General features: G+C 39.1%; 2 protein-coding genes and 1 pseudogene across 4 annotated transcripts; 2 read left to right on the top strand and 1 right to left on the bottom strand.

The window, feature by feature from the left end:
• The first annotated feature begins 52 nt into the window (after positions 1–52).
• LOC120004582 (protein FLUORESCENT IN BLUE LIGHT, chloroplastic) lies at positions 53–2,960 on the top strand. 2 transcript variants are annotated; one of them, XM_038853949.1, is made up of 5 exons: positions 53–192; positions 672–883; positions 1,397–1,559; positions 2,146–2,466; positions 2,578–2,960. In XM_038853949.1, exons 1-5 carry the CDS (start codon positions 96–98, stop codon positions 2,778–2,780), a joined length of 996 nt encoding a protein of 331 aa, XP_038709877.1. In that variant the 5' UTR covers positions 53–95; the 3' UTR covers positions 2,781–2,960. The 2 variants fall into 2 exon arrangements, with proteins under 2 accessions (XP_038709877.1, XP_038709878.1); XM_038853950.1 differs by lacking the exon at positions 53–192 and having other exon boundaries at positions 754–891.
• A 45-nt stretch (positions 2,961–3,005) lies between these two features.
• Positions 3,006–10,081, bottom strand: LOC120004581 (oligouridylate-binding protein 1B-like). Of its 2 annotated transcripts, none has more exons than XM_038853947.1 (12): positions 9,829–10,081; positions 8,036–8,097; positions 7,462–7,564; positions 7,202–7,278; positions 7,064–7,125; positions 5,669–5,756; positions 5,442–5,517; positions 5,328–5,358; positions 4,831–4,941; positions 4,564–4,649; positions 4,105–4,281; positions 3,006–3,468 (listed from the first exon to the last, which is right to left on the bottom strand). In XM_038853947.1, the coding sequence occupies exons 1-12, from the start codon at positions 9,931–9,933 to the stop codon at positions 3,187–3,189; spliced, it is 1,260 nt and encodes a 419-aa protein (XP_038709875.1). In that variant the 5' UTR covers positions 9,934–10,081; the 3' UTR covers positions 3,006–3,186. The 2 variants fall into 2 exon arrangements, with proteins under 2 accessions (XP_038709875.1, XP_038709876.1); XM_038853948.1 differs by having other exon boundaries at positions 5,719–5,756; positions 7,198–7,243.
• Positions 10,082–10,873: 792 nt separating this feature from the next.
• On the top strand, positions 10,874–13,894 carry LOC120003524 (annotated as a pseudogene).
• Positions 13,895–15,034: the final 1,140 nt, after the last annotated feature.

Below are 15,034 nucleotides of genomic sequence, written 5' to 3'. Positions count from 1 at the left end.
TGACGGAAAAAAGTAATTAAATAAGCCCATTGAAAATTGAAAATCCAAAAAAACATCCAAACAGATACGCTTACGCAGACTTATCCCAAGCAAATATGGCATTGGTGATCCGTGGCTCTTGCTTCCATGCCCGACCCAAGTCTCCGCAATCTCGACCGTCCCATATCTTCTCCGGCAAATGCCCTACCCCCGGTAACTACTCATCTTCTCTCTTCGTCACTCTAGTCGCCACATTTTCTTTACGCTGTTTTGTTTTGGTAATTTCGTTCCTTAAAAAGCTTGAGATAATAAGGAGATAATGTTGATAGCGTCGACCTGCAACACACTTAGGAGAGCTTGTTTGGTTGCTGCTGGAAGAAAGAAAATTTCTGTGGAATTTTAATTTTATGGTTGATAATTCATTAGTCACGATCCCAAATCCACGACAGTAAAACTGGGGCAGTGCTCTAATGAATTGTGTATGTATGTGCACACACGCATATACAATAAATATTGAGGCGGGCGTCACTTGTTAGGAAGATTGTCTTGCAAAAATTTTAATTGGTTAGGGAACACAAAATTTAGGATGGGTTCAGAAGGATTATTGAGAATTTTCCAATTGGGAACGAAGAATTCACTGTATTACTTTATTAAGTATGCTTATTTTTAGATTTCTTGTGTGATTGAACCAGGAAAAGTAGCTTCACTTCAATATAGAGTAGAAAGGTTTGCATTATCCTTCGGGGATATTTCCACTCGACCATGTGAAAATCGCAGTATATTGCCAAGTAGGGAAGGTATGCACCGAAGACTTGATGGTTTATGCAAGTTGGAAGGAAGCTGTATCATCAATCAAATGCTACCAGTTTGTGGGAATTTTTTGAAATGGTTATTTCCTGATGAGGTATGATGGTGAGTTCCCTTGGTGTCAGCTGTTTGATCCTTCTATTTTTCCTGATAGTCTTTTATGATCGTTCTTGATGTTAAAAAAAATTCTTGGAATAAGAATACCAAACACTTGATTGTGTTTCACCGTTATGGATAAAAAGATTTGTTAGTACTCGTAATAAATCTGTGAATCCCATTGTCTTCTTAAAGTGTGTGAGTCAGATATGGAAGCTGGAATAAGTCTGTGTGCTTGTGATTTGCTTAGGCTCAAAAACCCAATATCAGTTTTTGAAGCATCATATAAGCACCAACAATCCACTCTCAATCTCTTATAGTATGAAAGTTCAGTGTTTGTTTGTGCACAAACATAAGCTGAATCTGAATACAGATAACAAGGGAAGGTTTGCATTTACTGAATCATGAATATCTCTTTCAGTCCTCTGTAATGTCTTAGGTTGTGCATGGAAATATTTGTTTTCTTGTACTATCACTGTGTTTTGCTATCTGATATATATTATTACTTCAACAGGCAAAATTATTATCAAGGTCCAAAATGATGGAACTTTTAGTCATCAACGCATTGACTCTGGCAACTCCTTTTGAAGCTTTGGCAGAAACATGTGAACCAGAAAATTCAGTTTTTAACATGCCTCTACTGCTATTTATTGCCCTCATAGGGGCCACCGTTGGGGGTAAGATCCTTCTGTAGTAACTTTAGTTCTGATGGGTTCTTAATTTTTTTTTCCCTATTGCTTTATTTGGATCTGAAATTTGTGTATGAAGTGAATTATAGTGTAAAAGAAAGTTGAATGATTTCCTTCTAAAATTAAAATTTTGATTTGTCTAATGTCTGAGACTGAGCCTGAGATGCCCATGCCCTGGAGGCAAGAGCAAGGAATTGCACATCCATATAGACTGTTAATGTGAAGCGTGAGAGGTACTTACAAATTATAAGGCTTCATGGTGGCTCTGGCTGCAGGATGTTGTAAATGGTAGAACTTCCCTTTTGGAAGGCCTCCTCTAATTTGAGTAGTGGCCCTAAACACTACGCTCAGCTGGAAGCAGTCACAGTAAAGAAAGAAAACAGGAAGAGGAAAGAATTGGCAAGGGTGATGGGGTTGAAGAAATATTTTGTCATTAGATGCATATACCTCCGATGTGTAGTAGTCTAGTAGAGCATTTACTCATTGTGTATTATAGGATTCAGAGAATGAACGATTAAAGCCACATAATATTCACAACGTTGACACTTAATGTTCAGTGCATGTCATATGACAGGGTTGCTTGCACGGCAGAGGAAAGGGGAACTGGAGAAGCTAAATGAGCAACTCCGTCAGATCAATGCAGCTTTAAGAAGGCAAGCTAAGATTGAGTCATATGCCCCAAGCTTGAGTTATGCTCCTGTGGGTGCTAGAATATCAGAAAATGAAGTGATTGTTGATCCACGGAAGGAAGAGTTGATTTCTCACCTGAAAGCTGGGAAGAACTTTTTAAGGAATCAAGATCCAGAGGCGGCCTTTGCAGAGTTTAAACAAGCTCTTGAGCTTGCTCAGACTTTGACGGATCCCACTGAGCAGAAGAAAGCTGCTAGAGGTTTAGGTTTGTTTCATCCCCGTAAATATATATATAATATTTTGTTTCTGCAAGACCATTCTTGCAAACAATTTGTTATCTGATATCTGAGAGGCCGAGTTTGCATTTCCTCTTCAGGAGCCTCACTGCAAAGGCAGGGAAAGTACCGGGAAGCCATTAAATACCACTCTTTGGTTCTGGGAATCTCTGAGCAAGAAGGTGAAGACTCTGGAAACACGGAGGCATACGGGGCAATTGCTGATTGTTATACCGAATTAGGTGATCTTGAACGAGCTGGGAAATTTTACGACGAGTATATTTCAAGGTTGGAGACAGATTAAACGTTTTCTATGTCCAATGGACCATAGAGCATTAGCAGAGGTTGAAATCGGCTTGCAGACTAGTTCTTTTTGATAACTCATTAGCATGGTTTTTGTATCCTGGTATTATTTGTTACTGTCTGAACCTTCATCATTCTAGCAAATACAAATCATCCAAGGCGTTGAGCTCCTATTTCCTAAGACAAGGAAAGAAATAAAATAGCCTGTTCAAGATGATAGAAGATACTCAATCCTACACAGGAACAGCAATGCATACATATTATGTATTACAACCATACATATGGCCAGTCTACTATGTATCAATAAGCTAAAAAACATCACTGCTAGAAAACACGAAAAACATAAAAAGCTGCCTACATTTCTGAAACTCAAATAAGACCTGGGAAGTAAGGAAATAAAGGTTTTATCAATAGTAGTACATGAGTTGCTGGGCAGCGGCAACGCTTTGGTAACCACCATCATATATTGCCTGGCTGGCTCCACCACTCATTCCCATTGCGGCTTGCTTCAGGGGATGCTGTCCCTTAGGGTGCATCGGAGCATGGACACCAACCATCTTGCGCATTGCCAGCTGCTGCTCATAGGCCAAGAGGTCAGTTGCGGAGATGCCTGGCATAGGTGCTGCAGCGGGCGGGGGTAGTGGGTTTGAACTTGTGCCTGGTGGAGTGGGCATGCTACCCCAGGAACACTGCAGTCACAAAGAGGAAAAATTTTAAGAGTCAGATTAAAACTATTTCAAAGTATCACACAGAGCTGGAAATGGTCTCATATGGATTCACTCACAAACATAAGTTACACATACTCAACAGCTCCTCATCGAACAGCCTTCCGCATGCATTTTTTGAAAGTTTTCACCATGTATCAGCATTATCCATTGCAAGTACATTTACATGATTTTTATTTTGAATTCAAAGGACCTAGATTCTCATCTCTGATTCATAAAAAAAAATCCCTTTAATGGTATGAACACATCATGCATCTGTTGACCATGTCATTGTCATAGTCCTGCTCTACCGACCAGAAATTCTAGAACAAATCTGATACAGAAGTAAACTTCTCCATCACTAAGTCCACCTTGCTGAAATAATCCAAGGCTGCAGATGCAAGAGTAACCTCTCTCTCCATGTATATAATTGAATAGTGGAAAAGATAGAGGTATTATTACAGATTAATATACTAGAACGCCTAGCCCTAGATTTTATTGTGCCTCAACAAATCATGAGGATTAATTTTTAAAAAAGTACTTAATCAGCAATCTGCTCAAGCACAGATACAACACATGCAATAATAGCTAGGACGTCAGAAGATATGCAGAATAACAAACCTTGATTGGCTTTCCCCAAAGAATTGACTGGGTGTTGCCCATTTGAATAGCCAGACCTGCCTCAGCATGAGTACTGTATCTAACAAAACCAAACCCTTTGTCACGCTGAACCCTGACCTCCTCAATCACTCCAGCCCCAATAGCATGGAAGTGGCGATGCAGATCAAGCTGCGTTACCTGCAAATAAAACATAATGAAATGTTAGAAATTTAATGATCCCAGAAATCGCAAAATTTCACTCGAAATATAACAACATCACGAGGCATAAGCATTTTATTCTGAACATAACATTACTAAATGGGACACAATCCACGGGAACATTTTGTATCATTTCACCTCCACTGTGGACACAATCAACACCAAAACAGGAAGGAGACGAAAGGACTACAATTGGGATGGATAGGGACAGCAAAAGAGGATAACATTGCCAAGGATGGAATTGGAGAAGATTTCTCTTACCTCTGGAGCAAGATTGCCGACATAAACAGTAGTATATTGAGGATTGTTTTCCGGAGCTTCGTTGTTTATCGTCTCCTTCCCATCTTCTGCACAAGCAATGTAGGAAAATAAATTTGTTGATATTTAGCTTATTATTCCAAAAACTGTCAAAGTTCTAGATCCTTTATCCCATCTATAAAAGTAAGAAACCAAAAAACAATAAGGCAAAAATATTTGAAATCATCCACAAATAACTCCCCTAATATCAGGCTCCGTACAGCCACTGACCTGATGAGTCATTCATTAGTTCCACCACACTTTTAGCATCAGAGCTTTGCTCGTCTTCAGCTCCTTTTGTTGCCCAATTACATCGAATCTGCCTACTGCCAAGCCATTTTCCTGAAAGAAATAGAACAAGTTTACAATCTCGTAAGATGGATTTTAAGTCATACATCCATCAATACATGATTAGGTCAACTCCATCATCCTTCACCGATCTAATTTTTACTAAATAGCTACCAGCATCAAGCATACTTGATATATCAGCAAATGAAACAGACTTCTGCAGATGATTCACACATGATCAAACAACAGAAGGCATATAACATCTGTTTGAAAAACAAAAGTCTATACCATCATAATGTTTCATATAAGACAGCAATTCAGAACAGGATAAAGTGGGGAAAATCTACAGACTATTTTCAATGACAACCTGGACCACTTCATTCCCAAGACACAAATCTCAGTAAGCTACCAGGTGCACTTAAAATACGAAGAAAACTTACCAGTCAAGTCATTTATTGCACTCTGGGCATCCTGAATAGAACAGATATGTTAAAACCTATCCAAAGAAACCAGTTTACTACAGGAAAGACGTGCAGACCATAAGAAAATGATACCTGTTGACTTCGAAAAGAAACAAACCCGAAGCCTCTTGAATGCCCTGTATTCTGATCCCACATAACCCTCGCATCTCTGAGAACAGGAAAGGGTGAGTTAGGTTGACCCACAACATGGCAACATTTATGTTATGACAGAAATGAGGGATTAATAACCTAATAATTTTAAAAGTGGAATATATCGATGACAATTATCAGCAGAAAGGAAACAGAGAGAAGAGCCTTACGAACAACTGGGATAAACAGAAAAGCAAGCAAATAATGTCGCGTCAGTAACCTCGGGGCTGAGATCTCCAACAAAAATGTTATGGTGACCTGCACATGATGGTGACAAACATTGTGTTACACATGTCAGTGGATAAAACCTATGAACATTCAAATAAAAATTCACAAAAACCGGAGATGAACTAATGTTAGGTGTAAAATACACCTAGTTTTATGGGCTTAAAAGTATTATTTTTCTATGTTGATTAGTGCAAAATACTGCCCATATTGGTATTTTTATGAACAGGTACTGCTGGAGAATAAATTCTGGATAGAATTTGTAACCTGTTCGCAACCTGTGCGGCCGCAGATCGCGGGAATCAGACTTGTGTGATTGAGTTGCTGACGTGGCAAGAATAGATGGGCCAGTTTAGGGCTTGCTAAAGACTATATAAAGAGTGTTAAGCTGAGACAAAGGGGAGATTTTTTTTACTTTGCGCAGCCGAAGACCAAAGATTGGAGAAGTGGGTGTCGGCAGGAAGGAGGAGAAGCAACATCAAAGCTGGGCACATCAATTCTTCAGCAAATTTCTACTCTTCCATTGATTTGAACATTGTCTATGAGTATTTATATGGTTTTTATTATGAGCATGTGTAGCTAAACTCTTTTATAGCTAGGGTTTGGTGATTTTTCTACCATAAACCTTGTGCACAGATTTGATTGACAATCAGACTAAGTTTAATTCTTTGTTCTCTGGATTGATTGCTTATTTCCTATTGTTATGCATGCCTGATCAACATCATAATTTTAGGAATTGTTAGTTAAACATATTCGGCTGACCATGACCCGGTGTTTGACGAAGTAACAAGAACTTGCGTAAGATCCAAGTTTTGGGAACATAGGACATAATTGATTGGGTAATAGACCATTATCCTAGATTGTGCAACTGTCGATTTCCTAGTGCTTATGCTTGTCTTAGGAAGCTCTTAGGATAGACCAACCAAGACTCCTTTGATAAGAAAAGATCTTGCAACTGGACCAAAGTCAGGATCGTTGTTTAGGGAAATCTAATTGACTGCAGCTGGACCAAGGCCTTTCAATTGACATTGTTAGACTTTTAAATTGTGTGATTGCATATTAATCTGTGTGCACAGGTGGAGGTAGTTGGCAAGCCAAACCCAAGCTAGTTTTTCATCCATTGATATTTAGTTTAATTTTATTGCTAGATTAATATTAGAAGCATCTGAATTTAATTTACACTATTGTTGGTAGTTATAGTTGGTAATTAATACAGTCCTCGTGGATTCGACCCCTTTCACTATTATACTGTCAGTTGGCACGTACACTTGCGATTGGGATAAACCCGTCGGTATTGAGTTGCAAGTATTTCTTGCAATAAAAAGTATCGATCAACTAACTTGATGTATCTTCCCTCTGACCGCTGGCATATGCCCAATTAACCTTGATCGGTTGCCCAAATCTGTAAATCATATAACATCAGATAAAGAGGAAAATTCAAAAAGAAGCAATACTAAGTCATTAAGAGTAGTACTCACAAATGCCTTCCATTGAGAGACAGAATAGCCATAGCAGCCGATCTGCGATCAAAGTAGTGAATAAATCCGTAGGACGACTGCATAAAGTAAAGGCAACATAGATGTCAAAGATGTCAAACGGATAGAAACAAAACCTCCATTTTCTAAAAATATAATCACAATGTGATCAGACATTCTAATTATGGTGTAGAGTGCAGCAGTTCAAAACTTCAAATCAATCAAGAAACAATAAAAGCTATGAAAAAGAAACATTGAGAAACCTTTTCCTTTCTAATAAGCTTTCCCCCTTCAACAGGACCAGTACTAGCAAAAACCTCTTGGAGAAGTGGTTCAGTCACTTGTGTATGAATATTTCCCACATACCTGCATTTAAGGAAAAATAAATATGCTTCGATTTGAATGGTAAGTTAAATTTTATAGGAAGAGAGGGAGACACCAAGGAGTTATCTCCCTACAATCATCTACAGTTCAAAAGATCTATAATGTCCACTGTTATATGCAAAACAATTACACGCATTCACTATAACAGTTACATATAAGTATAAAACTTAAAGAAATCTAAGCTAATGCCATCAGAAAGCAACTGATGCATGAGCAACCCCATTTAACGTTTTTTAAAAGGATGATATACATGAGATCTATAAAAATTAAGTACACGCTGGGCATAAACTAAAAGTTTTGTAATCCAAAAAAGTTAAGAGAAGAACAGTATCACCAACTAGTAGAAAGACGAGCACAAGTGGCGTAGCCATTTGCTAATAGCATGCGGGCGAAACAGAAAACATACAGCACATCCACAAACAATAAAAAGGAAATGTCAAGACAAACACTCACACACTGCGACAAGTACTTGGATCAAAACCAGGAGGCAGATTTCCACTTGGAATTGGCTCTATCTGCAAAATAAAATTGTAAAAAAGGAAAATAAAATAAAAGACGAAAAAATAAAAGTTCAAATAAAAGCTCCTATCTCACTAAAAATAAAACCTAGCCACAAGTAAAATGTGTCACCCCAAACCAGAACTAGTTTCAACTGAACCTGAAAAGTCATAGGAGGAGAAAAAAAAACACTCTCAGACTCTCACACAAAAATTTAAGGAAAAGTAGAGAAACTCAAAATGAAAAGGCTGTCAACAATAAGAATGGACTAACAGGCCACTATCAATTCCCTCCAATTTCGGTCACCAAACCAACTTTTCAGACCTCAACAATCCCCACATAGAAAAAGAAAAGAAAAGAAAAAGGGGTGCCCCAGAGCCAGATAGCCACAATCCAAATACTACTATTAGAATTCTGACTCTTTTTATTTATTACTAGTCTCGCACCGAGTAACTAGCTTACTTTAAGATGAGTGGCTCAAGCCATGATTTTCAGTCAAAGATGTTTGTCCATAACATCATTACTTTATTCAAGAAATCCATAAAAGAGTATAAATATTGCTGGCAGACAAGAGTTCTGGACCATTCATAAATTAGTACAACTCTTCTGTGCATTTAAGCCCCATCTATAGGCCAAAAAAATAGGTTCATCAGTTCATGTTTTCCTGCATCTTCTACTTTTGTGAGCCCACAATAATAGTAGGAATAGACATGCTTTTACTACAGATAAGGTAAGAGATTTACGGCTTAGGGCGCATAAATATTCACTGCAACCATCAATTATGAACCACCAAAATATTTTAACTACCTACATGCTTTACACGCAATAGAGTGTTGATTAAAAAGGTAGGAAACGTCTAGATAACTTGAAGAAAATGTGACACCGTACAAAAACTTATATGACATTTCAGTGAAGAAATTTTGAGTTTCTATTCTTTCCTGAACTCCCAGCCTAAGTAAATGTAACCAAAAGCAAACTTTAGACCAAAGACTGGAGATCGCCACTTAATCAAGTGGTCAAAACAACCCCCATCACCTTGTCTAAGAGGACAGGTTTCAAATCGTACCATCACCCAGCAAAAACTTACCTGTAAATATTTATTTAAAAAAATTGACGCCCGCAACTACACAGTTCAGAACAACAAATGAAGTTCTACCCATTATACTGAAGCAGAAATCAGCATTTTCAACAAGCAACACACCACAAATTCAGACACAAGCCCAGAGTGCCATCCCCTGATAAATCTAAAAGGCAATTTCACATAGCCAGAGTTGCAATTATCTAGGCAGCAACATGAACAATAGCATTATGATATAAGCCAAAAAGAAAAACTTACACGTAACATTATGATATAAGCCAAAAAGAACAACGAAAATCCGACTTTACACGATAATATACCAATTCTCAACTGACTCTTCCCTAGCATAACGAAGTTCTAAGGTCCCTTCCGCTTCTTCAATCGAAAGGGAAAAAAAAAAAAAACGACACGCGAGTATGAAAACCTGAGAGTCAATTACGAGAACATTAGTCCCCACAAGTTACAAGCTTAACAGAAAACGAACAGCTAGCACACCAAAGACACAAACCTCCCGAACCTAACCCTGGCTCATACAATCCAATAACATTCAAACACAGGTAATCAACAACACAAATCACGTAAATCAGCTATCTCATTGCACCACCGATCATCCAAGAATAGAAGTCTGAAATATGAAGAACAAGAGAGAGAGAGAGAGCGTAAATGGAACCTGAGGAGGAGCGAGGAGGCCAGGGTGATAGATGGACTGCTGTTGCAAGAGGGCTTGTTGCATCAAGGCCTGTTGCTGCTGCTGCTTCAGCCTCTGGTGCCGCATTTTCTCACCGAATTGGAGCTTTTTCTGATGGGATAATCGGGCGTTTATCTTCCGAGAAAGTCGTGATTGCTAAGGTTCAAAGAAAAGGAGCTTCTTCCACAGGACAAAGACAGAGACAGAGGCCTCTGATTCTCTGAAGGAAATCACAGGATTCAAGGATGGTGTTTATAGATGAGGGAAGTGATCGGATTAATGAAACAAACAGCGGAGGAAGATATTGGGCCTGCATAACGCATAAGCCCATTTACATTGTCCTTTCGATGATTGTAACGGAAGCCCAATATATGTGACCTGTTAACTTAGGCCCAATTCACATTTGAAGTTTGTGAGCCCATCAGAGTTTTTACTAGACTCACAATCTAACATACCATTGTTTGGGGGCGGTAAAACTCTGTTTAGTTTGGATGATCGAATTTGTACGACCCGGATTAAATGGAATTTGCACAAAAGTTATATATCTGAAATTCAAGTCCAAACACAAAATTTTGTGGATAAATCTTGTCCAGTTTACTTTTCTGGACCTTTACCCGGATTAGGTTATTGTTCGGTTTACTTGTCTAGATTTAAACCAATCTGAGTTTGATCAATTAAGTACGCCCGAAATCCAATCCAGATTAAGGTCTGGACATATAAATATTTGGTAAACATGCGATATTGTCCGACTTGAAACCGATCGGAATTGATATTTTAATAAATGTAGACTAACGGTCTCAACGGTTTTTCAAGTTGACCTAGCAAAGTGGCAAACAACCCTCTTATTATGCCTCTATCATTTCCAAGGTTCTGTTTCGAGTAATCTCTTCAACCAATTTTGCACCATGAAGAGTCCAAAACAAATCAAGAGAAAAAACCGAAAAACCAGCAAAACAACACAAACCCACAAATTTACCAATAAAATTACATCACTGAAAGACCTCCAAGGTTCCTCTCTGCCTGATTGATGGCCGTGGATTGGCTTCTCCGGCCACTTCTTCTTCCTTTGATCATCCTAATAGTGTCATTTCCCTTGGCATCTTCGGCAGCGGAATCAGAAGCATTGTTAAATTTCAAAAAGTCCTTAACAGACACAAATAATGCACTTGCTTCTTGGGTTTCTAATTCAGTTTCTTGTGACGGAAAGAGTACTCATTGGGATGGAGTTGTGTGTTTTAATGGTATTGTCACGGGTCTCCGGCTAGGAGAGATGGGATTATCAGGGAAAATTGCTGTTAGCGCGTTGATTGGTTTACGGGGAATTAGGACTTTAAGTTTCACTAACAACAATTTCTCTGGTAGGATTCCAGAATTCAATCGTTTAGGTGCTTTGAGGGCTATTTACTTGTCGGGAAATCAGTTTTCGGGGGATATTCCATCCGATTTCTTTGCAAAAATGGAGTCATTGAAGAAGTTGTGGCTTTCAGACAATAAATTTTCTGGTAGTATTCCATCATCTCTGGCTCAGTTACCTCATTTAATCGAGTTACATCTCGAGAACAATCAATTTAGTGGAGCAATTCCAGCAATCGATAGACCAACATTGGTGTCCTTAGATTTGTCAAACAACAAACTAGAAGGGGAGATTCCGGAGGGTTTATCGAAATTCAATGCGACCTCATTTGCAGGAAATGAAGGCCTTTGTGGAGGGAAATCGGGTAAATTGTGCCGCGAAAAGGCAGTTGAACTGGATTATGGAAGCCATGTGAGTGATGATCTTAATGTTGGTGCTTCAACGGATGACTCAAAGAAGACAATTGCAGGTGTCTCAACATTGGCTATACTGCTTCTGTTTGTGGCAGCTGTGGTATTTGTTAAAGCCAAGAGAAAAGAAGATGATGATTTTGATGTGATTGGGAAAGAAGAATCTTCGGACGAGGCATTCGAGGTACAGGTTTCGGTGACAGTACTAGCGAGGAAGGAACCAGAGATTGTGACAAGAAAGCCTGGCTCATCCCGAAAAGGGTCTAGTCGTGGCAAAGCCGAAGGCAACAAGAAGTTGGGGGAATTAGTGATTGTGAATGATGAAAAGGGTACTTTTGGTTTGACAGATTTGATGAAGGCTGCTGCTGAAGTGCTGGGAAATGGAGTATTGGGTTCTTGTTATAAAGCTACAATGGCTAATGGGGTAACAGTGGTGGTGAAGAGAATAAGAGAAATGAATGCAATTGAAAAAATAGAATTTGAGGCAGAGAGCAGAAAACTTGCAAGTTTTCGACACCCTAATCTGTTGACACCAGTGGCTTTCCATTATTGGAAAGAAGAGAAGCTAATGGTGTATGAGTACATCCCCAATGGTAGCTTGCTTTACCTACAGCATGGTATGAACTATATAGACTTTCATTTTCTGCCTCATTTACCTTCTATCAAGAAATTGACAGTATTTCATACAGGTGATCGAGGACCGTCCCACGCTGAGCTCGACTGGCCTTCCCGTCTAAGAATTATTCAAGGAATCGCCAAAGGATTAGGCCATCTCTATACTGAGCTTGCTTCCCATGATTTGCCTCATGGAAATCTCAAGTCGAGCAACGTTCTCTTAGGCCCCGACAACGTGCCATTACTTGCAGATTATGGATATAGCAAATTGGCAAATCAGTCCATTTTAGCACAAGCATTATTTGCTTATAAGGCTCCTGAAGTTGCTAGATATGGTCAAATTTCTCCAAAATGCGACGTTTATTGTCTCAGAATCATCATTTTCGAGATCATTACAGGGAAATTTCCTGCTCAATATCTTTGTAATGGTAATGGAGGGACTGATATAGTCCAATGGGTTGCATCTGCAATTCCTGAAGGGAGAGAGTCTGAATTGATTGATCCACAAATAGCTAGCAATTACAATTCACTTGGTGAGATATAAAAGCTCCTCCACATTGGTGTAGATTGTACTGCAACTAATCCGGAACGACGACTAGACGTGAGAGAAGCCATTGCAAGGATAGAAAGTGTACAATTGGAAGATAGTAAAGAGGCGGCGGCCGCTGCTGCTAGAACAATACAAGTGTTACCTTCACTTAGAGATGGATATGCAGATTCTGTACCAGAAAACAAGCCTAGTTTTTGTAATAGGTTCCGCGAGCAATCTGGACGGAGACAAGAAGTAGGAGGTTCTGAAGACGCGGCATTAGAACGAAATGCCAACAGTTTTGCCTTCTCTGTGCCCTAACTCTCTTCATGGAGAAATCTGTAACAGAGTCTTCTCAGATAGAGGACTTGTAACTTGACATCTATATTGATAATTAGAGCAGGCTTATAGGAATTTTGCACAACCTGGAAATACAGTGCCCTTTTTAGTATTCATGTAATTTAAAGCACACTTTCATTGTTCTGTACTCACATAGTAGCCTTTTTTGCTGTACAAGCTTCTTTTAGAGATTATAAGACATCATTGTACATAATATTGGGCACACATTGTATGGTTGCAACTTACAAGCTCCTAATGTAACTGTCCCCTCCTCAATTTAGGGATGAAAGTGGACCGGGCCGAGCCGGGCTTTGACAGGCCCTAGGCTCAGCCCTAGTATTTTTTAGGAGGCCCAAACTCGAGAGGGCCTCAAAAACCATGGCTTGGGCTTGGCTCTAATAAAGTTAAGAGTCCCTTTGAGCCCAGCTCGTTTGGGGCCCTAGGCTCAGCTCGTGAGCCCAGCTCATCTTCCCTTAGCTTAGTGAATATTGTTTGTTTTGGGTCAGTTCATATTAGCTTGGATGATTTAATCTATTGGGTCTTTTGGGCCAGAAAATGCGTTCATTAGATTAAGAGATTTGACATATTATATTCGGCATTTCACTTTTTTCTTTAGATGATGTTGGATTTAGAGCTCTAAACTCCTTCGCCACTCGTAGCTCGTCCAACATGATCAAATTTGACATTTGCAGAGATTTGTGGTCCTATCCACTCGGGCTGGGTGATACACCTAAGGACATATACATGAATGTTGCAGACTTGCATGGGAACTTACTTTGGCTTGACAGCTATAGCAATTAGGGGTTATCAAGAGAAGTTAATGACCGACAACATTAATTAATAATCTAGATCATTCTAGATTATCCAATGCCAAATCTTGAGACTCCCATTAGTAATTACAACTCATTGACAGCTTAAGTCACCAAATCTGTACACCCTGCATGGAGACATCAGCGAATCAAGATTTAAAAATGGTCCAAATCTATAGGCCCGGCACCCAACAGCTGACAACCTTTGATGCGTGGTGTGTGCACATTTTCATGCAATATTTTTTGTTAAAAAATCCAATCCAAATTTTACAAATTAATATTTTCCATTTAATTTGGACCAGAGACTCACACGACTTTGTTATTCTTAGGTTATTGTCACTCGTCATTAGTTCTTAGGCCCAGAAAATGCATAGATTGTGTGAGAAGAATTTGACCACTCGGTTAGATTCTATCAATTCGATATGGGATGAAGTCTTAACAATTCCCACACATACTTATACATACACACACTGAACATTTCTTGATACAAATGCAACTAGTATTAGTTTCTTTAATGTTATGATAATTGAGTGATTATTCATGACAATCAACTGTGTGTGTGCACGCACGTGGATGTCAGTTGATTTTGACAGTAGATTAGTTGACTTCACTTAATGAGTGATTAAGTTGTTGATTAATTTAAGATTAGTTTGTATGAGGCCAAGGCAACAAAAAGGTAAACAAGAATATAAGCCACCACATTAAACTCCTGCTTCGGTTGTTAAAAATCCACACCCAAACAATTAGTTATATTGTCCGTTTTAGGTTTATCGGCTCCCGTTGATATATGGGAGTCGAGCGGCTTTGTTTCTCTCAAATCCAACTCACCAAGCTAGGGAAAAAGACCTCGATTATTATTTAAAAGTTAACTTGTCCCTTATAAAGGAGGAAGAATCCTCACATTTTTCCAATGTCGGATCTTTAACATCGGCGAGCCTAACCGTCAATTCCTTTGAGTTTCATTCTTGCTAATGTACTCCCCCAAGCGGGACACTTCCGACGTTAGCTACAGCACTGCACGGATCGATACGCATAGCGTCTAGTATTCATCGTTTACGACTACGACTACTGGGGTATCTAATCCCATTTGCTCCACCAACTTTTGTCTCTTAGTATCAGTGTCGGCCCAGCA

Source organism: Tripterygium wilfordii, chromosome 8 (assembly GCF_013401445.1).
Source record: "Tripterygium wilfordii isolate XIE 37 chromosome 8, ASM1340144v1, whole genome shotgun sequence".
NCBI lineage: Eukaryota > Viridiplantae > Streptophyta > Magnoliopsida > Celastrales > Celastraceae > Tripterygium > Tripterygium wilfordii.
This window is presented reverse-complemented; position numbering and strand designations above follow the sequence as displayed.

Coding starts and splice junctions, on each gene's coding strand:
- LOC120004582 (XM_038853949.1), top strand. CDS start 96: ATGGCATTGGTGATCCGTGGCTCTTGCTTCCATGCCCGACCCAAGTCT. Junction 884..1,396: donor AATGGTTATTTCCTGATGAG/GTATGATGGTGA, acceptor TTACTTCAACAG/GCAAAATTATTATCAAGGTC. Junction 2,467..2,577: donor GAAAGCTGCTAGAGGTTTAG/GTTTGTTTCATC, acceptor TTTCCTCTTCAG/GAGCCTCACTGCAAAGGCAG.
- LOC120004581 (XM_038853947.1), bottom strand. CDS start 9,933: ATGCGGCACCAGAGGCTGAAGCAGCAGCAGCAACAGGCCTTGATGCAA. Junction 4,650..4,830: donor ACTAATGAATGACTCATCAG/GTCAGTGGCTGT, acceptor TTGCTTGTGCAG/AAGATGGGAAGGAGACGATA. Junction 3,469..4,104: donor TTTGGGGAAAGCCAATCAAG/GTTTGTTATTCT, acceptor TTGTGACTGCAG/TGTTCCTGGGGTAGCATGCC.